Source organism: Phaseolus vulgaris, chromosome 9 (assembly GCF_000499845.2).
Source record: "Phaseolus vulgaris cultivar G19833 chromosome 9, P. vulgaris v2.0, whole genome shotgun sequence".
Classification (NCBI taxonomy): domain Eukaryota; kingdom Viridiplantae; phylum Streptophyta; class Magnoliopsida; order Fabales; family Fabaceae; genus Phaseolus; species Phaseolus vulgaris.
The window spans coordinates 18,102,058-18,126,029 of NC_023751.2; the positions used below are offsets into that span (position 1 = coordinate 18,102,058).

Here is a 23,972-nt window from a genome sequence, read left to right on the forward strand (position 1 = left end):
TAAAATCATAAAACATTATTTATGAATATCATATTCACAAATAAATTTTACTTTATAAAAATGTAATTATACACAAACTATTTGTTTATTTATGTTATAATTACATGGATTTTTTTAAATCTTAACAAAGACCCTGAAATTTATATACTTTTAAAATATATTTTCTTTCTTTTTTTTCTTCAAATATATCAATACTTTTATATAAAAGAATATATACTAGTGTCAATTATTTAATATAATAAATAATTGAATGATTTATCTCCATTTCAAAATAATTAAATAATTTTTTAAAATAATTTGTCACATTAATTTTTAATATTATTTTTATAATATTATATATTTTTTAGAATTGTATTATATTCACATTTTTCAATCAATTATTTATAGGAATATTAAATTTATGAAAATTATTAAATTATATATTATAAAAAATATATTAAGATTTTTTTTGTTTTGCTAGTCAGTATAAACAGAAAGGAACAGAAGTAAAACAACCAATTTTTCACTATTTAGTATGGTAGCACTTAAGAATTAGAGAAAGGAAAAATGGTTAAACTCACCAATGTTTTCAATCTTTCTTAATAAGCTTTTCATCACTACAAAACTATCTTACCTTTATCATTTTTTGCTCTTCCCTTCTCTTGGTTTGATTTCTAGCACAAACATACCATTACTAATCTACAAAAGTGATTTACAATTCATACTTCTTATTTTTATTTTTCTTCCCTCCATCATTTATAACATTCTAAACTCCTCTCTCTAAATATTGGTTTTTTAAGTACACAATGACATGTATTTGTTATCTAAGCACCCTTTTTTTCTGGAGTTATTACTTACTATTTATTGGCTTTTCACAATTATCTTTGCAGTTTACAATTTCAATTGCATATATCTCTCATTCATCGAAAACAATTTTATACATTAAACTACAAAATAAAAATACAAAGCTAAAATGTTTCACACTCTTGTATTAAAACTGGACGATCCTGCGGTTCTTTTTGCAGTGCAGGTGATCCTAATCCAATGACTGAGAGTGATCTTAGAAATGACAATGGCCTTCACTAGCATCTACTCAGGGAACTTCAAACTTATGCTAAAACGCTTACACCAACTCAAACCGATGTTCCGAAATGCTAAACTAAGCAACAAAGAAAATAATATAAAGAAAAGTGCAATTTGTGTGCAACTTTACAGAATTAGATAGTAATTGTTCCATTAGATATGCACACTCAGCTGGTTCGGTCAGCTTTGGGGGCAGAAGAACTGTTTCCTGGACCAGATGCCTTCTTCGGGAAAATCGACCCAAGCTGGATTCCTGTATTACCATTTTCCTGAGAACTTCCTTGGCCAGGATTGCCATCAGCATTTTGTTCTTTCCTCCTCTTCGCCTTTTGTGCCCAACCAACAATGTTTTGTTGCAAATGATCATTAAATATTGCCCTCTTATAGTGAGTTCCCATCTACAGTGTGAAATAATGGAAGTCAATGCAAAGAGGACACTATTTAAATTCATAATTAATCTGCATTTTAGTTTCAAGAGCTACGCATGCCTACCTGCGTAACTAATGCATAGAGTGGCAGAGTGCTGTAGCTACATAATACCTGAATAAATACCCTGTAATCCCAATATATAGAAGGAAATAAAAAAGGATAAAAAGAGAAAAGTTTCAGCTAAGTTTGATAGTCACGAAGAAGGAATTCATATTGCTGAAAAGAAAATTAACAGTTACCCAATAACGAGCCTTGGAATAATGTATCGAACTTGCCCCATTATACACGAGTCAAATCCATATGTAACCTGAGAAGTGAGACCACAAGGGGTTCATTATATTCACCACAACTACATATAATTAACCCCAACCACTCATCGTGCCTCCCTAAACCAAAAAGCAAAACGAAACTAAAAAAAAAGAATAAGAAAAGGGTTGACCGAGAATATCCCAACTTATTCTTCAAGAGAATTATTTGCTTACCCATATCCAGAAAAAAAATGCTATCTCAAAAGCATTTTGGAAAAGGATAAAGTGAATTAAGAAGAGGACAACACGGGGCCGATGAAACCAAAAGTGTTCATCTGATGGTTGCACAACTAAGTCACCTTCTATGGCTGCATGCTTTTCAGCCACGTCGTGAGCTAGTTGGGTTATTACATGCTCCAGCTTAGTGCCCACAGAAAGCAATAGCTGAAAGAATGCAAACCAGAATCATGAAATTAATGAAGGGGGAGATACAGTGCGGGACAATAAAAAAATAAGGATATTCCAAACAGAAAACCTACTACTATACGTCAACTTGCTCGAACAAATAGATCATGCTAGTGCATACAGGTTTAACAAGAAAGCACCGGTAGAAAGCAAAACACTAGCACAAATGTGGCTCTCCTCCAATAATCAGTAAAAATAATAATTGGAAAATTGCAAAAAAAAGAGTCCCAAAGTAACCACTAACTAATATAATTCTTAAGGGCATTTGTTTCAGAAGACATAAAACAATACTAGTTGTTTCCAGGATCAAAATTTCTTCGAATAATACTCATACGAAAGGTACACCTGGAAATCTGTCCAGCCTACAATTGGTTGGTACTCTTAAGGCTTAAAAACTGATTGACAATAATATTTTATCAGAAATTACAAGACAAAAGCATAACTAAAATAAACAAAATTTTCTTCTTCCCTCCCACAACCCATTTGGTAAGACATGTCACATGGATAACTTCTGTTCCGGACTAAGTAGCAAGGGCCCAATTCACCAAGTATATGTACACTAATAAGACCCAAAAAGGTTAGTGACAGCATCTCTTAACATTTCACTTGCAAGGGGTTCTAGAATATTCAGCCAATAACGGAGTCCACATTCAACGAGGATTACCTAATATAATGGCCACTCTCAGCTGCCCTAGACATGACTCCCAGCAAAGCACAACAAAATAGACCACAAACAGAGACACAAGATACACACACCCTTCCAATATAATGTTACTGATGTAGGTGTTAAGGTGCCTTTGCAATAGTTATTTAGAAAAAATATTTTCAGAATCTTCCTATTTATTTCAGCATATTTTTATTTTCTTTTTTAAAGGTTTTGGTGTAATTAATGTGATTGTTATCAGTAAAATCAATCTTTATTTTCTTACATAGTTCGAGTCTTTTGAACCAATACGGAGACTCACCATTAACATTGAGCAGAAAAAGTGATCCACCAAGATCTTTTGGAGACCGAGCTCGATTAACTTTAACCCAAAAAAACTATACCTGCCTACCTGAGTATGATTTGGTGGAAATGATTCTAAAAATATGTCCGGAAATAATATTTATGAGGCATTTTTTTTTCAAATATTAAAAGATATAATATTATACTAGTTACAGAAATTTTAAGGAAATTGTTGAACCAATCACCTTGTATCTATGCAGAGCAGAAAACCAAGGTACGACACCAGTTTAATAGAAACAATAGTCTTGTACTGTATAGTTGTTTGATTTGATTAAGAAACTCCATGCAACATTGTAAACAAATTATCCCTTGAACAAAATTAAGACAAGAAGGGTATGTAAGCCCAGTAAAATGAATGCACGGCCATGTAAATGTCCACGTCCACTCAAAAAGGGTAAAAAATTTAATCAAGATACTTACAATGACAGGAATAAAAGCAATCCAGAAATATGTATGCCAACCTGGAAAAGTTAAGCAGACGCCTTAATAACAAGATTCCAAGTGATGTTATTTAGTAATCAACAAAACCAAAAGTAACTAAATCAATTACTTACTCCTATTGGTCAATATTGTTAACTGGCATGCTTAATATTCATCACCAAGTCAAAAAAAATAATAGGCAAACATATATTGGTCATTATTGTTAACTGTCATGCATGATATTCATCACCAAAACATAAAATGTAATTCTTAACCTTTCCTATTTTACTTCAGAATGTTATTTAAATTAACTTACATTACAAAAAAACACACAAAGAGACAAATATAAGACTATCACAGTCCATAAACAAGACCATGAGGTAAACACAAAAACATAACTTTATATTTTATAACATACCATTGATATTGAGCAACAAGAAGATAACCACAAAGAGCCAAAGATACCAACTGCAACCAGAAAATGTAATTCTTATTACAAAGAACCAATGACTATACACAATGAGACAAGTGACAATAAAGTTTTATTGGCAATTAAATGATGTATAATTGTCATACAGACATAGAAGCAATAACATAGAAGAACTTGCCTTATACCAACAACTTTCTTGAAATCATCTTCAAGGGCACGGATCATGTACTTGTGGAAATTAAACTTTGGATTTGTCCTGCAGTGGGTCTAAAAAATAAAAGGATAAATTTTACTACTCAAGCATCGAAGCCATTGGCCAATAGCTGGCTGAGAGATTATTAATTTCACAACAAATATGGCACACTAGAGCTTTACCATAATGAAACCATGTCGTAACGTCACATAATCTGATTTTGTCACAGATCCATAAAATTGCTTAGAAAAGGATATCTGAAAGAAGCAGCAAATGATTAGGCGAGAGAGATAAATAAAAAGAAACAAAAACACTAAAAAGACACTAGCTTAGCTTTGACTTTCAAAGTTTATTTGTTTTGTGTGGTGAAGAAAATAACTACATGGTGGTAATCAAACATCAAGGAAAAAGTATATCAAAATTCAAAACAAGATCTAAAACAAACCAATATTTAAAAAACTTTGATAAGACTGGAAGTGTAACAGATGGAAGTATATGGATTGAGGAGAAGCAAGACTGGACAATCAGCAGGGTTAATGAAAAAATATGGCACATGTGCGGTTGCACTATATAAAGCTTGTAAATGTTAAGAAACCAACCAAAGATTCATCAGGGTATCTCTAAATGAGCCATATAAAGCTTGCAAGTGCCAAGAACCCAAAGATGCCATCAGTATAACTTCATTTATCGTATTCATTAAACTTACACAGACCATGACAAACTTGTAATTAACTTACCAACCAACCGACTATAGCAGAGTCTTTGCCAAAACCAGAAAAACGGTCCCTGATAAAATCATGCTGCTGAACATTAGTCACCTTTGGTTTCAGAACTGCATTAAAGAAAAAGAAATGTAAGAGGGAGCGAGGAAATAATAAGATTTAAAAACGAACTAGAAAATTATTTGCAAAGGTTTGATGCTTCAGTTAACACAGTAAAATTAGACAGTACCAAAAGCATAAAACATATTATATTTATTAACAAATACAAAATGCACAGGAATAATAAAAGCATTTGAAGACAGAGAGAGGAGAGTGTAGAAAGAATTGAGGAAATGAAATAAAAGAAATAATTTACCCTGGTCGGTTGCGTAGTTCTGTTTTGCAATTGAATCTTCCCAGTGTTTCCACTGACGAATCTGCATATAGAATGAGAGCGATTGCATGAACAGAGAAAAGTGAAGAAAGAGAAAAAAGAAAAGAGAAAAGAGTTGAGTTGATGGTGGGGAAAGGGGACATGACATAGAACTCACTCTAGCACCTCCAAAGATAACGGTGAGTGCGGAAAAGGTGACGTGTACGACAGCCAAGACAAAAATGAAGATGTGGAGGTGGTGCAGTGCTTCCACAGACAACAAAGGTACCTTGTTCTGAAAAGTGAAAAGAGAAATGGGCGTGGGTGGGGTAATCAGAAGATGCGATGCAATGTTCATGATAGTTACGATTAGTGAGCGACCTTGCGAGAGCAGAAACCAGTCGCGGTCTCAGTCTCAGCCTTGGAGTGGGGCGGCGCGTGTTCCTCCGCAGTGGCAGCAAGAAGGCGTCTGGGTGTTCCGGGGAAATAAAAAGTCTGGAAATGAGATTCGTGGTTGGGGGCGAGGTCGAGGCTACACGGAAGCATGTGGCGCGTGAAGCCCGGCGGAACGCAGATTTTGGTAATGCCGTTTTGCGTAACCGTCAAAAGGAGGGAAATGAAGCCCAACAACATCAACTCTGAGGCAGTACAGAGAGAGATCGTGAATTTGGATTTGAAGGGAAAAAGAAAAGAAAAGAAAAGAAAAAGAAGAAAACCTTCTTTGATCTTCTGGAGAGCTTCGTAGAGCGGCTTCTGGTCCTTGGCTTTGAGAAACTTTCCGCCATAATGAAGAAAGCGCTCTGCGGCGAGGGATATGGCGACGATGACTGTGCAAACGGCGGCCACTACCCAGGTGGGAGTGAACTCCAGACTATCTCCCTCTTCTCCTCCTCCGCCACTCATCCCTCTCTCTGTCTTCTTTCTCTCTCTCTCTGTGTTTTAGATAGTTATTCGCAGTTGTCCTTCACCATCATAACATCAAACAAACCTTCCAACACAACATTTTTTTCATTAAAAAAATCTAAAATACACCTCTCGTTTTCGATTTGAATCATAAATATCACGAGTGAATAATCCTTGCGCCATTTCAATAAAATAATCATATTCATACAGTTACTTTTTTCTATTACACTTTTCTCACCTTTCTAAATCATAACTTTCTCAACAATAGTGGCTTCTCAAATATCTAAATTCAGTTTTATTATTGCTGAAATCAAATTTACTTTTAAGTGTAGATTATTTATTATTTGAACGGTCTTATCATATATTACTAACAAAAACCACTACTTTACTTGAAGCCTTTTCGTTCCTTTTAGTTGTCAATTAGTAATTATAATTTAATTGGATAAAATATTTTAAAGGAAGTGAACGAGTGTAATAATATTTTTAGAAAATAAATACGGTAGGTGTTAAAATTTAAATTTTACGAAAAATGGTTATTTTGATAAGTAATGAAGACGAAATTAAACATGGCGAGTGACGATTGGTGTGGCAATGAGTTGTTGTTACTTGTAATAGTTGATAATTGATTAGGTATAGATTTTTAGTTGCATGGGATGCCATCAATATGAAGTAAATTAGTTGAAAATGAAAACGAAACCAAATTCTCTGTTGCCATGTGAAAGGGCCAAACTCATTTTAGATTTTTGTGGCTAAGAAGTACCATTCTTTATTTCTAGGAAGCTTCTACACAATCAACAGATTTTTTTGGAAAATATTTACAAATTGATCGATAGATTTTTCTATTTCATTTATTAACAAACGCAAAGCAAATCAAACTAGTATATATATATATATATATATATATATATATATACCACGTCATTCTATATCTCTTATTTATTAATATTGTAATAAGTTTAAGGAATTATTAACCATTTTTATATAAGTTATAAATAAAAATTTAAATATATATGTAAGAGTTTTCATTTAATGCATTAGTTAGTTTTAACTTATACCAACAGTGATAACTTATTATGTAGTCGTTATATTTTTTTAACCGCCATAGTAAAATAAAAAAGATATTAAAATATTTTTAAAAAGTTTTAAATTTCTGTATATACAGTTTAAAGTACACAGGAGAAAGTGCACACTCCAAAATGTATGATTATTTTAAAATAAAATTGTTTGTATTGAAGTAAGGAATAAACATTACACATACGTAGGACAAAGATATACTATGAACTACCTTGGTTTGGTTTTGTAACAGATGTGGAGTATCCAATAATTACACAGCAGCTAGCTAGCAAGATTAATAAATGAAGCACTCCAACATTCACTGTAATATATTGTTGTGTAAAAAGATCTTCTTGCAACATTTTCATGGCAATGATTTATTGGTTCATATTTAAGCAGACACACTGTGTTGCTGCACGTGCTACTACTGCTTATTGTCTTTTTCAGACCAATTCTTGTACCAGCTCATCACTTTCGCTATAAACTCTGCCAACAATATAATTCCAATCATCAATAATTAACATACTTACTGTCACCTTTCTCAATTTACCTTTCACTTGGTCCAAAACGTTTTTCACACTTTCTAACGGAGAACTTTATCCAAAACACATCAACTAATAAGTTACGTGTTGGAAATGAATTGTAAAAATATTGAAGACAGTAAATGGTAAATGACAGAAAGTCAGAAAATGTTTTACCTTCCAATTTTAAGTAAGTTAAGGTATTCCTTTTTGTTGAATCATTGTTCTTGTCGTCAGATTCCGATTGTTTGTTTTGAGCATGACAGAAGTGCTGCTTCGTAGTTTCACTGGGTCTCTGAGAAGGGACAAAAAATTGCATCAAAACAAAATATAAAGTGAAATAGAGAAAAGAGTTTGAGTATTTATTTACCATGAACTCCCTGTCGAGTTTGGCAATCCCTGGGCGTAGGGAGTGATGAACAAGAGTGGTTAACTCTGGTACCAAAGACTGCATGCATGCATCAAAAAACTTACTTTATTAACATCTTTTGCATTGCTTCAATTTTTCTTTTCACTTCAAAAAAGTAATTTCTTTACCTTGTAAATATAGTCAGGAGGAACGTCATGGCTCATAAGACTTCGCAGCTTTCTACGAATGGCGTACAGTCTATTACAAAGGATATTTGTATATTATCTTCTTGTAAAAAACCATGAACTTCAAAACTAAATACTTGAATAAAAAGTTAAAAGATGCAAACACATTCTAGCCTATGATTTTACACCCTAAGCATTCAAGGGATATATAAGCAGCAACTGATTCCTTACTGTCGTGGACTTTGCTCTTGGATTATGTTCTTGGCAATATCCAAAATATCTTCTTCCCACCCTGTTAGAATCACATCCTCGTCTTTCAGAACATCCCTGCATGCAAAATAACAGACAATATTCATCTATAACACTACTATTCTCCAAGTTTTCTGCATAATAAATAGGAAGAAAAAGAAAGCATTCATTAACATACTACACTGCTTATATATATGGAAACGACTCACCTGTTTCGGCAAGTGGCCTCTAACGAACGAATGGCTTGGCGTAGATTGTTTCTGGAGCTCAAAACTATGGTATCGAGTAAGTGGCGTGATAACTGAATTCCTTCTTCTTTTGCAATGTTTTCCAAAATCTTAGCTAGCTGTTGAGTGAAAAGGTAATGAGAAGCATGTTATGTGTGATATGTATTGAGAATGCAGGATGAGAAGGGACCTCTTGGGTTGATGGCGATGAAAGACGGATAGTGATACAAAGTGGCTTCACAGGTTGGAGCTTGGATTCATCAGAGCAACAGAAGAAAACCTTATTACAGCCTTCATACTTCTCTAGCAGCCACTTTATATACAACAACGATTCTATGGATAGCTTCTCCGCCTCATACAAAACGATTGCTTTCAAATAAACCACAGACATAGAGAGTTAGCAGACATATATGTTGTTACCTAATCATCACCTTTTGCATCAATTACAATTACTTACGTACGTACCTTTGCAATTGTCTGGGAAACAAGGCTGCGAGTTATCTATCACCTGACCATATGTTTCCTTGAATAAATCAACAATAACATGTTTTTCGTATCCCTTTGTCTCTGACAGATTCACCTCAACATGATGGAGTGATTTCTTCACGCGCACTTGCACACTATCAACCATTTCTCCCTACGTGTATATGTAGAATAAATGGCATTGATTGAGGAAGAAACAGTTTATCATTGATGAAAATGCAACATATAAATGAAGAAGGAAGATACCTTCAAAATGAAGTTTTTATGTTCTTCTGTGACCTGTGATGTTGTCATTCAGTGGTAAAATTATGAGTGTTTTGGTAGAATATACAAATATATATGAATTAAAACAGTTTATTACCTGGACCCTGTCGGCTCCAAATACCTCTCCAAGCATAGCCCTTATCATGGATCTCTTTCCCACACTGGGTGGTCCTTCAAATATAAAGTGACTGCACCCACAACCATCTTTTACCTGTGCAATTATCAAATCTAATTTTAATTTCATCATGAATTTAAAAGATTACAAAACTCTAATATTTCACCAATATTTTGTATGGAAATTTTTGGTAACAATAATTTGTTTTCTTTAATTTAAGTTGTATATTTAGGATTTGAAAATAGATTAATATTTTCATCAATATATTAAATACTTTCGGACAAATTTGATGTTACAGTTTTTATATCTAATATAAAAAATGACACTTTAAAAATATTTTAGTACAAATAATTGTAATAACACTTAAATAAATAAATATATTAAAATAATTAATATTTTTATTCATTGATGATTTAAATAAATCTTAAATTTTTAATTAATTTAATATTAGTGATTTTGATTTTATTTTCTTATAAAATAAATATTAACAAAATAAACTAGTTATATAGAAGTAGGAAATTATATTAATTTTTTTTTTAAATTCATGTAGTTTTACAAGATGTTATAAATAATATTAAAATATTCTTTTAATTTTATAAATTAATTATTTTAAAATTTTAATTCATACTCGATTTTATTAAAATTAAACTAAGAATATATTTATAACTTATTATATTATTTAATTAATTTAATCTGTTTATCATACCAATCAAATTTAATACACATTTTTTATTTATTTCTAGAGGATTTTGCTTGAGGTAACAATCTCATATGTTTTACTTTTTCTTTTCTCTTTTTTCTACTTTATTTTCTTTCCCCAGCAACCTAATACAAACACAGCTATATAAGTTTGATAGGCACCTATTGGTCAAAGCTAATAACATATTACCTTTAAAAGAATCTGAAAAATAAATAAATAGAAGCAATGAGAAGCAAACTATGTACCATAGACACTCAAACGGATATTATACTACACGGACACGGAAATACGTAAAATTTCTAAAATGTAAGAAAATAGGACAAGAATCTATATATTATATAATTATGAATTATATAAATTGATAATAAAGATTTATGTGCACAAGTTTCAGATTATTTTTTGGAGTAAAAAGATGTTTTTATGACCGGTTCACAAGAATTTGTTTCTTATTTTTATAATCATAATAACAATTTATACAATAAAGTTTGAATTTTGAGAAAATTAATGTATTTTTTTTTTTTAAATTGTGTTAGAACCGTATTAGAATTGTTAAAAATTTAACAAATACTTTTTGAATTAGACACTTCACGGATACGTGTCCTATATGTGTCATATGAGTATCGATATCAGACACCGACACACACCATTTAAAAGAGTGTGCAGCAAAATGCATTTTAAAATAGAAATAAAATATGAGTATGTATTTAAATTTAAATAAAGATATATCTTACCATTGTTTTGAGTTGATGTGCTTTATCTTTGTTGCAGATGAAGTCTGCCAAAGTCATGGGTTGGTGTTTGGCTGCCCATGTATAGTCGTACACATCTCCCTCTGATGAAACAAAAACTCTTGATATCTCTTCATGCACTTTCACTTCCTCTTCCTTCCACACATCCATCTCCACTGCATCCTCCCTTCTTTCTGAACCTTTCTCCCCCAATGGTGTCTCTTCAATAACATCATCACTCATCAACCTCACATCCAACATTGTTTCTTCTAACACAGCCTCAAACTTATGCTCGAATACACTCTCCCATGCCTTCTCTTCAATCACCATCTCAACATCAACATCAACATCAACATCATTCTCTCTCTGGCCAAGTTCTTCCAATGCATAATTACCAAATTGGTTGGTTTCTTGAATAAGAAAGTCAACTTGGTCAGCGTGGACCATCAAGTCCTTCAAAGTAGAGTCGGTCTTGAGGTTTGGAGGGGGCGTTATCCCTTGAGTAGTTTGGATAGGAGGTTGGAAGTGAGTGAAAGGAGGTTGATCAAGTGAGGGTGCATGAAGTAGAAGGGTGTAGTGAGTGAGAAGACCAGCATAGTAAGGACTGGGGGTGGAAGAGAAGGAGGGATGGTGGTGAGAGGTCAAGGGGCCAATAACAAGGGAATAGTCTGTAAGCCCTTTATAGTAAGGACTGGAAAGGAGGTCGGTGGGAGGGGTATGAGGAAGAGGATGAGGTTGAGGTTGAGTGCAGGAGGAGGGTATGGCGTCTACAATGGCAAGGGACTGATCAGTGAGACCCTTGTAGTAGGGACTGTTAGTGTTGTGGATGCCGTATTCGCGGAGGCTGAGCGATGAGAAGGGCCAAGCAGAAGTGGTTTTCCTCCTTCTGGACCGAAACCTATGTGGTGTGGGTGAGATGTGGTTCTTCGACATGCTCTGATCGGAGACGTTAACGTTGTACTGTTTCAAGGTTGGACTTGGCAGGTTGTGTTCGCCACTCACCATTTTTAGGCCAAAGTAAAAGGTGATGAATGAGAAGGATGATATGAGTGCGTGTGTTGTATCGGAGGGAGGTTTGGAAGCAAGCGATGATATCCATGCTTATGACGTTATTCACAAGGTCCTCCACCTCTTCATCTTCACCACGCCAACTCTCTAATACTCATAACCTTATATAATTAATACAACATGTTTGCTTTACACAACTAATTTCTCCCAAAAACTATAATGTTAACAATACGTGAAAAAAATTGAACCCTTATAATAGAGTTAAACCTTATATAAGTCATTATAATTTATAATAAAGAAATATATTTAAAAATATAAATTTATGGTAAATAATTTGAAATATTATGAGATTAATTTAGTTATTAACATTTTCCTTTCATTATTAAAGTTTAATTATAAAATCAAATCGAAAGAGATACACAGTTTAGAATATTTAGTAAGATAAATAAAGATGAAAAAGTTTGAGATAGTTAAGAACTTCTTTTGCTAGATATACAAAGGTGACGTGTAGAGAAAACCATTAAGAATATTTAATTGAGAAAGTGGTAATAGTCTCATTCTATATATTATGTATTTTAATTTAAAACATAAGATTATTATATTTTCATACTTATTCCACTTTTTTAAAATAATTTGATACTTATAAACAAATTTATGTCAAAGTTAAAATTTATAAACAGTTTTTTTGTCCATATCACTTCTTTATTTAGCTTATCAATTATGATGGCATTCAGTAGCACAAACAAGGGTCGTGACTTTTCGAGCGTGTTAAACTCAATTCATTCGAGATTGAAAAGTAAAATAAACTATCGGCTGTTTTTCTAGAGAAAATATGACAAACCCACGATTGTATATAAAAGCAATTATATGGCAAAACTTTAAAAATTTTAACATACATTTGTTTTCTATTGTAAATTGGAACAGTGATTAAAACATGCTAAACTATTTGTTTGATGAAGTTTACGAATGACAGGGTCTTATGGTAGAAACAGGCCTTCCTACATTGCAAAATACTCCTTGACAGATATATACCCTAAACAATTTGCCTAACAAAAACCTAATTAAAGAAAATAGTAGAATGAACTTGCCTAACAGATGAAATTTACTGTTTCAGGTTCATCCATATTTATATATCGATCAACCCATAATTTTTAATTTGGGTGATGTCAGGTTCAACCCTGATCAGTTCTAATAAGCACTTAAGACTCTCTGTACTAAGGCTGCCAGGTGCAAAACTACCTCCTAGTCCTCCTAATGGGGTTTAGGGAGGACAAATATATACAGCCTTGCCCTTACAAAGGATGCTGCAATCCCAGAGATTTCAACATTTGACCTACAGGCCTGCCCTAGTCATCATATATTTTTAAGCAAAAACTCAGAACCGAACAAAAGAAAACTCAAAAAATGACCTAAATAATACAGTGAAACCTCTTGCATATTAGAAATCATAAAGATTATGATTTATGAAACAGTAGGCTATCCATAAAACTGGGTTTGCATTGCAAAACTTCATTCAAAGAAACTGGTTTTCATACATTACAGTCGTTTTTAACCTAGTGCTCCAAGGCCCCTACTTCAAAAGGGCTCACAAATCCCATTCACATCATCGAACAGAGATTCAAAAAAACGGCATCATTATCCATACAGTGAATTTAATGGAGATTTAGGAATTGAAAGGTCTGTATACCTACAAAATGTTAAGAATCCTTCTCAGCTGCAGGTTCACGGTCAACTAAGGCAAGTGGATCTTCTCCAGTTTCAGATGGATGCTCGGACGGAGGGGGTTGCTCTTCATTTTCATTGTTCTCAGGGTGAAAATTGATGGGGAACTTCGTGACCCTGGGTTTATCAGACAAAATGTTCCTTTGAACCCGATCAACTAAAACCTTTGGTGGAGGTTCCTCTCTCAGCTGCTCATCATCATAATCATTGTTCACATAATAGCCAACACGAATAAATTCCTGTCCCATATAAGAGCAGGTCAACAGAAGCACTGTCACACCAATTATATCTTCTTCACGAATCTTTGATGGATCTGGTGGATCTGCCTGCAAACCAAATAGTATTTTCAAAGTTAGAGTGAGAGTATGAACAATTGCATGGCGCAGCACAGAATTCGCAAGATTAGTATTCATAACGCTTGCCTGTAAAACGAAGCGATAGTTTCCAACATTGACAGGACCAACAAGCACACTCTCTAATAATTGGTCATAGGTCTCGTCCTCAGCAGATCCAACATAAATGAGCTTCCATTCCAAATCTGCACCCACAATACAGCATACATTGTCAAAACCAGACTTGTTAAAGTAGGCCACAGAAGCAAGATTACAGTGAAGACGTTAGAAAAATAGGTTTTAGAATCACTTCTAGACCCAAATTCAACATGATGATTTACAACAACTTTGTTCCGAGAAAATCACTTACAAGAAAATATTTTCAATAGGCTTTCGTTTATACAGGTATAGATTACAAAATTTAAAATAACTGTTACCAGAACAAGGTCAAACAGTACGGTTGTTTGATACCCTTCTCATTTTTTTGTTTTAAAAAGCACCTTCTAAATGATTTCACGCGCTCAACAATCAAATTCTCACTCCAAATCCATTAAGTTTTGAAAAAAAAAGGTTTTAGAAACCAATTAACAGAAACAGCTAAAGATATTTTTCCATTCAACTCTGTTTTCTCCGAGTAGTGAAGTGCCGAGAGACAATTTTCTGGGAAACATGAATTTGGTCAAGAACAAACGCTTTCGAATGTGCTCAGCAGGCATACATATTCAAGAACAAAAAACACTAAACAAACAAGGCCTAAGTTATGAAAAGATATCGTCTTAGAGAATCGTCAACTTGCAATGCTATTTAGATATCGGTTACTTCAGCATCGACTGTGAGATGAAAGACAAGGTAAATTGTAATAGGATGTGTAATACGATTAAGCAGGGTTTTGGGTATTAAATTAGATGGGGGGGGAAATTGGGGGTTGCAAAGATAATGATAAGAAAAGCAGGGGGTTACAGAGGGTGCAGAGATCCGGCATCCTCATGGAAGGGGTGAAAGGGAGAGATAGAGGGAGGGGTTGCGATTAACGTTACAGAGTGAGGGTTTGAAAGCATTTGTAAGGAAACAGTAGAATAATGAATATGCGACATGGTGGTTGGAAAGAGAGGGGAAGAAGAAACCCTAAAGGAAGAGAGAGAAGAAGTTACCGTCTTTGAGAGCGGTGAGACACTCATAGGAAATCTCGAACTGAAAGGGGGTGAGAAAGGAAGCAGGGTTGTCGAGGACGGTGACGTTGGTGATGTTCACAGCACTCATGCTGATGCTGTTGTTGGTGATGATGATGATGATGGTGGTGGTGATGATGGTGCTACTGGTGATGCTGATTCTTCTCTTCTCTTCTCAGATGAATGAATGAATGAAGGAATCAAACAATCTTGGGAAGCCAAGAACCCAACTTTGGTGTTGTTGGCGGGAGAGGGTTTGAAGACAGAAAAAAAGACCTCGCTTTTCACTCCCAACTCATTTCACGACACTATTCCCACGCTCACACTATTTATTACTTATTTGTAATTTATTTACATCACCAACAACTCGTGTAAGAAAAACCCACCCAAATACCTTTTTCTCACTTTTACAAAAAAATTTGTCAATAAGATGGTTTAATTGATCTTTTGATGCAATATCAATTCAGTCCCTCGATTTTTTTCTTAATTTTTTTAATATAATTCTTATTTTTGTTAAAATATTTAATGTGATTTTTGTATTAACGTTATTCCAGTGACTAACCATAAAATCAGAAATGACATGTACGTAGCATGTTAAGCTTACATGGATATTATGTTACTTTTGTAGTCATGTAGTGAGGTGAAAAATAATATTTTGGGAAGATTGAAGACAAAATCTAATATTCAAACGAATAGATTTTTTTGTTGGTGGAATGTTTGTGACATTTGAAGACATATTTTTTTTAGTTTAATGGTGATGGATGGGCGTCAATTGCACTTGTGATTTTGTCATTCTTCGATTCGTGTAGTTGACTTGTTTTTTATTCAATTTCAAAAATCAATGTCTTCGCTAAGTGAGAATGTGGAGGTTCAAGCTGCTAGTGGGAATGAGACTGAGGATGAAGAGACAATGAGTGAGAATAATGTTGAGATTGTGAATGAGAACGAGGTTGAGGCTAAAAGTGAGAATGAAGTTGAGACTGTAAATATGTGGAATATGAAAAGGGGTGGGGTATGTGGATCTAGGTGATGTAGTTGGTGTAGTTTGATGTGGAGGAGGGTGATTAGGTTTCAGAAGATTATTCTTAGATAGGGAGAATCAAATTATGGTGTAGATGAAGATACTTTAGTAATTGAAGAACTTCGAGATATGCATGTTGAACCTGGTATAAAAATGAATCAAATGTGAAGGTAATATGAAAATTGATGTGGTATATGATGAAGATGTGATTGAGGTGAGAATTAATTTCAAAATAAAAAGGAAAAATAAGTATTTGCGTAGAAAAACACTCAATGGAGAATTATGCACTAAAGTGTGAAGAGGATTTGTAATCTTTGAGTGATTAAGATAAATTCACTTCTTAAATAAATGTAAATAATATAAGATTGTCAAGTAATAAGTGAAACTTAGGAAGATTTGGAAGCGGGGGAAGACAATAACAAAGATGATGATGGATAAGGAAGTTACATTTTGGTTCCAACCCTAATATCATCAATTTCACTCATTCAACCAACTTCACTTTCAAAATATTCATATCTTATTATTTTATTTTATATGATTTTACACTTCACATTACTTTTTTATTAAGAGTTTTGTTTTAATATAAATAAGACTAACGCATTTATAATTTTTATTTATTTACATTTTAATACATGTACAATTTTTGAAAAATAAAAAGTTATTTTTTATTTCTATAATTCAATATGTTATTTAAGATCACTAAGAGTTTTGCATCTCCCATTTCTTGATCAAGTTTTTTTTTTTTTTTTGTAAAATTCATATTTTAAATTTATAAACCTAACTATGAATTTTGAATTAGACATTTCCTTAATAAAATCATATATTTTGTTTAATACATTTTTATAATTCACTGTTTTTAAAAAAAATACAAAACCATAAGTAATATTATTAATAACAAATAAGGATTACAAAACTTATAGTTTTTATTTAATTTTAACCAATAATAATGAGTATTCAAAAGAAGAAGTTCTTAAGTATGTTTTTACTAAATTACAGTTAACAAACCAATTTAAATTACAGCTAGCAAACCAATTTATAGAGTTATCAATTCAAGTGTTTTGAGTTTAGATTCATCTTATTTATAGTTAGAACTCGGATCACTAACCCTAAGGAATGAAGGTACATTGGTTCAGGAAATATGTATATTTGAGATTCAATTACTTAGTCTTATCTTTGCAATAATTTTTATTTATTTATCACATTTATATTATTTTATATAATAGTTGTTTTTGATAAAATCTTTTATTATAATTTTAAACTTGTTACTATAATAGAGATTATAATAATAAGACACAAGTCTTTTACAATTTTAATTTATATTATTTTTCAGGGATAGAATAGTTATAAAAAGAATCTGAAAAATAAGTAAATATATTTGTAATAGTATTCCTTGGACGAAGATTAATCGATCTTCTTTATTAATTTACATATGTAGATTATAAACATATGGATGAATCAAATGGGATTCTCTAATGATTAGTATTATCTTATAATATCAATAAAAAAATTCTTAACATATATATAATTGGAAAGACATCATTTCAGAATTATCTATTACTGTTTATGTTTTACATGATTAAATGTAGAGATCGAAAATTCAATTCTCTCTTAACTGTCCATTTTAAAATCACAAACATTCATTTTTTATTTCAACAATTTTTTAAAATTGAATTCATACACGCGAATTACTAAATACAGGACTATTATAGGACTAATATATCAATTACATTTTTAAAGAGTATCCAGGAGTTAAAGAAGTTAAGACAAAATACCAAATTAAAGTAGATCAATTTTCTTTCATTCCCGAAGAAGTGTATATTTTACCATAATTTTTGTATAATACTAATCAATAGGATCTCATTGTTAAGTGCTACAAGATATAGTACATTTGAACCCATCGTTGTGGATCTGAATCATATGCAAACTTAAAGTTTATGGTTGATCGATATTGCACACCATCATTTGGCTATTACATTTATTTTTCTAGTTGTTGGCTATATGTATAGAACTAACTTGGGGATTGGTCACAGGATAAAGATCTTTTAGAAGCACATGCTTTCCTCCGAAAGGTAGATTGACATGAATTTAGAATACTCTGCTTGACTATATAAATCATTTGAAAAATAAACGTATTCGTGTTCTGTAGCCGATCTATTACAAGATCAATTTGGATTAGTCCCGAAAGGAAGAACGTGAAATTCTTTTTCCTTTCTACAAGATTAGGAGATTGGATCTAGCCATAAGAAGTTAAATCTTTATGGATTAATGATTATTCAAAAAGATATTTATTAACTATAATGATTTTGAATTTGATAATAAAATCAAAACCTTGATGAAAGATAAAAAATGTTTTTATACCAAAGTTTAACATTTATACCATACTTTAGAGTTAATTGAGAATGCTAAAGGATGCTAAAAAATATCATATTATTTTTCTAATGATTCTTGAAAGTAGAATTATGTTACATCATACTATTGTGACATAGAGAAATATTGTTAGATGTCTCCCTTCTTTTATCACACACCAACAAATGTTCTAATATTTTGAAAAATAATAATAATTGATTATTTAATTAGAGAAATATAACGTGGGATCAAATTAAGGATTAACAATTATAAAATTTATTATGATTCTCTGATTCTAATGAAAATTAATTTCCTCCAAAAACATTATTATAGATGTAAATTAAGGATTAAATTCTTGATACACAATTATCACTCTTTCCTATTGTTAAAGAGAATATGAGTACCGAAATATTGTAAAAGATTATTTCTATTTTTATTTCATATATAAAAAACAGTTGATAACAAAAAATAGTTTTAATGTAGACAAAAGTAAAATCTTCACATTATTAAAAAAAATTACTTCAAAAGCTGATCAACAATTATATATCCATATATGTTGTCTATAAACATATTTTTTACAACAGAATTTAAATATAAAATATAGATCTTATTTTGGGCTATGTTATGAACACTATTTTATCATCACTCCACTTACCACATTTGTTAGAGTGCAATTTTTGCCTACTCCCCAAGCAAAAACAACTTTGTTTAGTACATATACATCTACATCTTTAATCTAACATGGAAACAAAACTGTATTCTTCCAGATATCAGGAAAGTGATTTATCAACTTCTACTTGCTTCGTTGTAATGCCATGGAACTGTGAAGCCCTAATAGGTTCTTCCTGAAACAAAATCACATCTCATGAATATACTTGGCACTGCAAACTAAAGTGCAAATATAACTGAATCATTTAAGTGCATACTGTAGCTTCTACACTATCTTGAAGGTCAAAACACCCTTGTGCAGTTGGCATTCTGAAAGTGAGTTGTCCTTGAAGCTGTGAAAACAAACCAGCAGAAGCTAAATTATGTTGGATTAAATTTTTTGAGCCATATAGTTTCAAAATGTAAGCCATAACTTACTACCGGTCTTTGTATACTGTGCTGCATCCCATAATGCGGACCATGGCTTGCCATGGAATGCAATTGCCCCTGAGATTGAAACAAAATATGAGATTCTTAAACATCTCTCATGAAAAGAGGCTAGGAGAAAGTCCATGCGCCCTACCAGCCCTAAAACGCCCGGTTGACCGCTATAATAGCCATCATGCATGATAGAGACTGAGTTCAACTGCGCCTTTGAAAAGTATAAGCAGTTAATTTATACACTATCAAACTACAAAAAAAAGTACAGATAAGACAAGATAATACATCTCCAACCACACTCTGTTCAGTCCCATAATAGGCATCAAGGGTCGAAGCTCTAGAATCCAAGTCCTGTGAGAACAAAAAATTATCTTAAGTACCCAAAGAATAAAATAGAAATTAAAAGGAGAATGAACATTTACGAAAACTGCTAGTGTTAAAGTACTATCTTTAGATACTTTATGGACAATCGTGGGCAGAGAAATATCCCGCACCACAGTTTGCATACCTGCTGAGAAATGTAACAATTACTGAAGTTGTGCGCTCTTGTAATTCTCTGTTCCTGCACATAAAGATAACACTGATGATCCTACAAAGTATGAGCAATAGAAGAGTTCTAAGCTTTAAGTAATAAATGGGCAAACCCTCTTTCGGAAATCATCCATCATCTTGATATTGATTCTTTCTGGATCAGAGCATTCCTGTAATATACAAAATCTGTTTAAGAAGGCCCACCACTTACTACAAGTCAAAACAAGTTATAGCAGCACCGTAAGAGTTGATCATCAACTAACCCTTTGATTGAATTTCCTTTTCTTAGTAGGTTTTGCCCTGTGGCAGCCATTATTTTTATCTTCAACATCAAAAGCATTAAGAGCCAACTTGTTGGGATCTGAAGTGCTTCTAGAAGAATATTTTATGTTCACACAGTGTTTATACACTTCTTCCATGGCCTGAGATGCAACACGGTAAGTATCTTCAGATGAAGATCCAATTTCACTTAATACAGTTGCCCGCCTACAAAGGTCATTAAAACGTTGAACTCGATTAGCAGTCCTGGTAATTATGTCACCAGAAAATTGATTGGCCTTTGCATCTTTCGTCCATCGTTTTAAAATATAATGGGATGGAATGCTGGTTATGCCGGACTTCTGAAGGACAAGCATTGTATGTCTACACAGAAAACCTTTGGATTGAAATAAACAACATGAACAACAGACACACAAATCTGCTTCCTTCCAAGAAACGATAAATTTCTTCTGCTTCTCAAAATCATCAATAAGAAATGTTAGATTTTCCCTTCCTTCTGTTTCTTTCTGGAGATGACAAGACATTATTCCCAATATTTCCAACTGAAATTTTCTAAATATGGCATCTGTATAAATTGTAGATAGCTGCTTCTCAAAAGGTGATAAAGATCTTAATGTAGGTTGCTTTTGTTTTGTTTCAATGTCAGCTTTGGCTTCAATGTCAAAACAGTCTACAGAGAAAACTTTATACTGTTCAATAAATTCCTTAAAGGAAGAATCAACACAAATATACTTGTCAAAGAAAGATGATACACTCTCAGACCTTACAATTGTTGACAATCCAGCAAAAGAAATGTCCCGCATGAGTGTGGGCACCCACTTTTTACGATCTTCATACAATGACTGAACCCATTCGTCATCCTTTAGTTCAATTCTATTCATCAATTTCCACCATCTCTCTTCAAATTGCTCATCTGAGCAGGAGTGATGAATGCATTTGTCAAATTTTTCCATGAAATTATTATTTTGATTTATGATATAATCCAAATTCTTGGTTATTTTACATAAAACGTGTGATAGACAGAAACAGTGACATTTATCTGGAAACACTTCCTTAACAGCTTCTTTCAAGAATTGCTCCTGGTCTGTGATAATCACCTTGGGAGGTAGGTTACTCATTGCCTTGAGCCATGCTCGCATTAACCACATAAAAGCGGAAACAGACTCTTCCCCAACCAGTGCACATCCAAGTAAAATGTACTGGAAGTGATTGTTCACTCCGACGAAAGGAACAAAAGGAATTTTATATTTGTTTTTCAGGTAAAAAGTGTCAATCAACACAATATCATGAAAGTTTGGATAATCAAATCTTCCTTTTGAGTCAACCCAAAATACAGTTCTCAAATGTCTATCCTGATCCAGGTCTATTGCATAGAAGAAGTTCGGATTTTCACACTGCATAGAAATAAAGTATTCGATGATCAACTGTACATCTCCCTCATCTAGAGCAAATTGCATGCCCTTCTTATGACAAGCTACATTACTTATTTGTTTGCTACGTCCCCTGACAAAATCATCCGGACAGATCTCATGATTGTGCTCTTTTACAAAATTGTATATAATCCAGTTACCATCAAGCTTCTTCTTCATATGCATTCCAGCCTTACAGTCTGTCTTTGTACATGGTCGTGGATTAACCGCTGTACCGGACTCACGCTTACTTCCAAATCTAGAACAAACAATTTTAATATCAATAAATTTACCAGACTTTTTTGAGCGCCGACTGGCTTTTATTGTGATGCCAAATCCCACTAAGCGGGCATATTCTCTGTAGAAAGAATAGGCAGCCTCCTTTGATTCAAATTCCAAGCCATTTTGTGGTTCTTTAATGGGAAATTTATCAATAGCATCCACTTGATTAGAATTCAAATCCACTGGATCCTGACAGCAGAAAGCTTTTTCACTTAAAACTTCCTTACAGTGTGCAGTCATTGACAAAGGATTGATGTTATGCTCCTCAATACATAAATCACATGTTGTATCTGTAACATCATTTCCACTAGATCCAATATTAAGCTTCTCATGCTCACATATAGGTACCTCAAGATCAATATCCATGGAGGAGAACATATCAAAAGGAGAAGGAACTTGTATCACAGTATCTGAAATGGAGCGAATATAAATGAGCAACCAGAATCTTATAAAGGCAAAATACTAGTACAATCCAATGTGTAAGTAATAAGGGCATAAAAACAAAAAAACATTTGGAATTATCATATTTAACACACAATGAAGAAAACAGAAGCAAATAAATCTTCAGAATATGTACAATTTCAAGATTCTGCAGTGAACGGAATAATATTTAAATGGCTTAATTACCTTTTTAATTCCTATATCAAGGGCCAAAAATCAATTTCAACCCCCACATTTTAAAAAAGTTCAATGTCGCCCAATTTTGTGTGTGTACTGTACAAATACATGACAAAATTATATACTAGCAATACTTTAAATCCGTCTTGTTCAGTCAACCTGCTCAAGCAAGATCTCAACAAAGTTGATATGCACATGGTAAAAAAACAACACACTAGAGAGTAATCCCACAAACATTATCGAGTTTTATAAATTTAGAAAAAACTGTCTGACCGCTGCATTCATTCATTTTGATAGGGAAGAAAGAAATACGATAATACGAATTACTTGAAAAACTAATAAAGAATAAGCGACATTGGGTAAGGTGGAGGGTTGAAAGGATGAGTGGTGAAGTGGGTGAGCCAAAATCTAATACCCACTCATCTCAATTTGAAGAAACCATATATTCAAATTGAATAATAAAGCAGATACGGTGGTCAAAGCATATGGTAATGAAAATAAGAGAAAGTGAAGGAAATCGAAATTGAAAGAAAGTAGAAACCTAAAGTGAGTTGTTGACGAAGGCGGCATTGCTGAGAAGATGAAGAAAGACAAAATGAAGAAGATGCTTTGCTTTCTCCCTTCACTCCACTGCAGGCTACACAACACAACCACGCAACCTTAGTTTTTGTTATTAAACTATATATATATATATATATATATATATATATGTGTGTGTGTGTGTTTTTTTTTTATTTAACACTGTTATAACAAGACACTATTTTGGAATTTTGACATCATATATAATTATTAAATTGATGGCACATTGAAAAAAGATTCTGGCACTCAACAAAAATAAAATAATGAACAAACTGTTATCTTAATTAGTGAAACTGAAAAATATTAAAATAAGAAAATGATTAACTTTATAGATTTAGTTGATTTTTTCTTAACTAAAATTCAAATTATTTTTTTTCATGTAATGACAGATGATTGTTGTTACTTGAGGTGTCAGTTTAGCTGAGATGTCAAGTTGGATAGTGATACCTAACACGAAAACTTTATAAAAAAAAAAAAAAAAGA

The 23,972-nt window shown here is 32.8% G+C and overlaps 4 protein-coding genes across 11 annotated transcripts; all 4 read right to left on the reverse strand.

The window, feature by feature from the left end:
• Positions 1-898: 898 nt before the first annotated feature.
• On the reverse strand, positions 899-6,499 carry LOC137820120 (MLO-like protein 1). Its single transcript, XM_068623952.1, has 13 exons — positions 6,044-6,499; positions 5,709-5,965; positions 5,506-5,622; positions 5,331-5,391; positions 4,991-5,085; positions 4,436-4,510; positions 4,239-4,327; positions 4,049-4,098; positions 3,631-3,671; positions 1,974-2,183; positions 1,731-1,798; positions 1,555-1,615; positions 899-1,460 (listed from the first exon to the last, which is right to left on the reverse strand). Exons 1-13 carry the CDS (start codon positions 6,228-6,230, stop codon positions 1,230-1,232), a joined length of 1,542 nt encoding a protein of 513 aa, XP_068480053.1. The 5' UTR covers positions 6,231-6,499; the 3' UTR covers positions 899-1,229.
• Positions 6,500-7,492: 993 nt separating this feature from the next.
• Positions 7,493-12,254, reverse strand: LOC137820119 (uncharacterized). The gene is made up of 11 exons (XM_068623951.1): positions 11,108-12,254; positions 9,659-9,772; positions 9,544-9,576; positions 9,280-9,451; positions 9,005-9,183; positions 8,797-8,933; positions 8,570-8,665; positions 8,342-8,411; positions 8,175-8,252; positions 7,982-8,099; positions 7,493-7,769 (listed from the first exon to the last, which is right to left on the reverse strand). Exons 1-11 carry the CDS (start codon positions 12,107-12,109, stop codon positions 7,708-7,710), a joined length of 2,061 nt encoding a protein of 686 aa, XP_068480052.1. The 5' UTR covers positions 12,110-12,254; the 3' UTR covers positions 7,493-7,707.
• Positions 12,255-13,589: 1,335 nt separating this feature from the next.
• Positions 13,590-15,653, reverse strand: LOC137821955 (histone chaperone ASF1B-like). The gene is made up of 3 exons (XM_068626778.1): positions 15,318-15,653; positions 14,257-14,372; positions 13,590-14,160 (listed from the first exon to the last, which is right to left on the reverse strand). The coding sequence occupies exons 1-3, from the start codon at positions 15,424-15,426 to the stop codon at positions 13,810-13,812; spliced, it is 576 nt and encodes a 191-aa protein (XP_068482879.1). The 5' UTR covers positions 15,427-15,653; the 3' UTR covers positions 13,590-13,809.
• A 3,565-nt stretch (positions 15,654-19,218) lies between these two features.
• Positions 19,219-23,588, reverse strand: LOC137823032 (protein FAR1-RELATED SEQUENCE 2). 8 transcript variants are annotated; one of them, XM_068628104.1, is made up of 9 exons: positions 23,452-23,588; positions 20,586-22,702; positions 20,436-20,492; positions 20,300-20,353; positions 20,077-20,142; positions 19,934-19,996; positions 19,789-19,857; positions 19,629-19,703; positions 19,219-19,547 (listed from the first exon to the last, which is right to left on the reverse strand). In XM_068628104.1, the coding sequence occupies exons 2-9, from the start codon at positions 22,668-22,670 to the stop codon at positions 19,473-19,475; spliced, it is 2,544 nt and encodes an 847-aa protein (XP_068484205.1). In that variant the 5' UTR covers positions 22,671-22,702; positions 23,452-23,588; the 3' UTR covers positions 19,219-19,472. The 8 variants fall into 8 exon arrangements, with proteins under 8 accessions (XP_068484205.1, XP_068484210.1, XP_068484206.1 ...); XM_068628109.1 differs by having other exon boundaries at positions 19,219-19,543; positions 19,792-19,857; positions 23,452-23,579; XM_068628105.1 differs by having other exon boundaries at positions 19,792-19,857; positions 23,452-23,579.
• Positions 23,589-23,972: the final 384 nt, after the last annotated feature.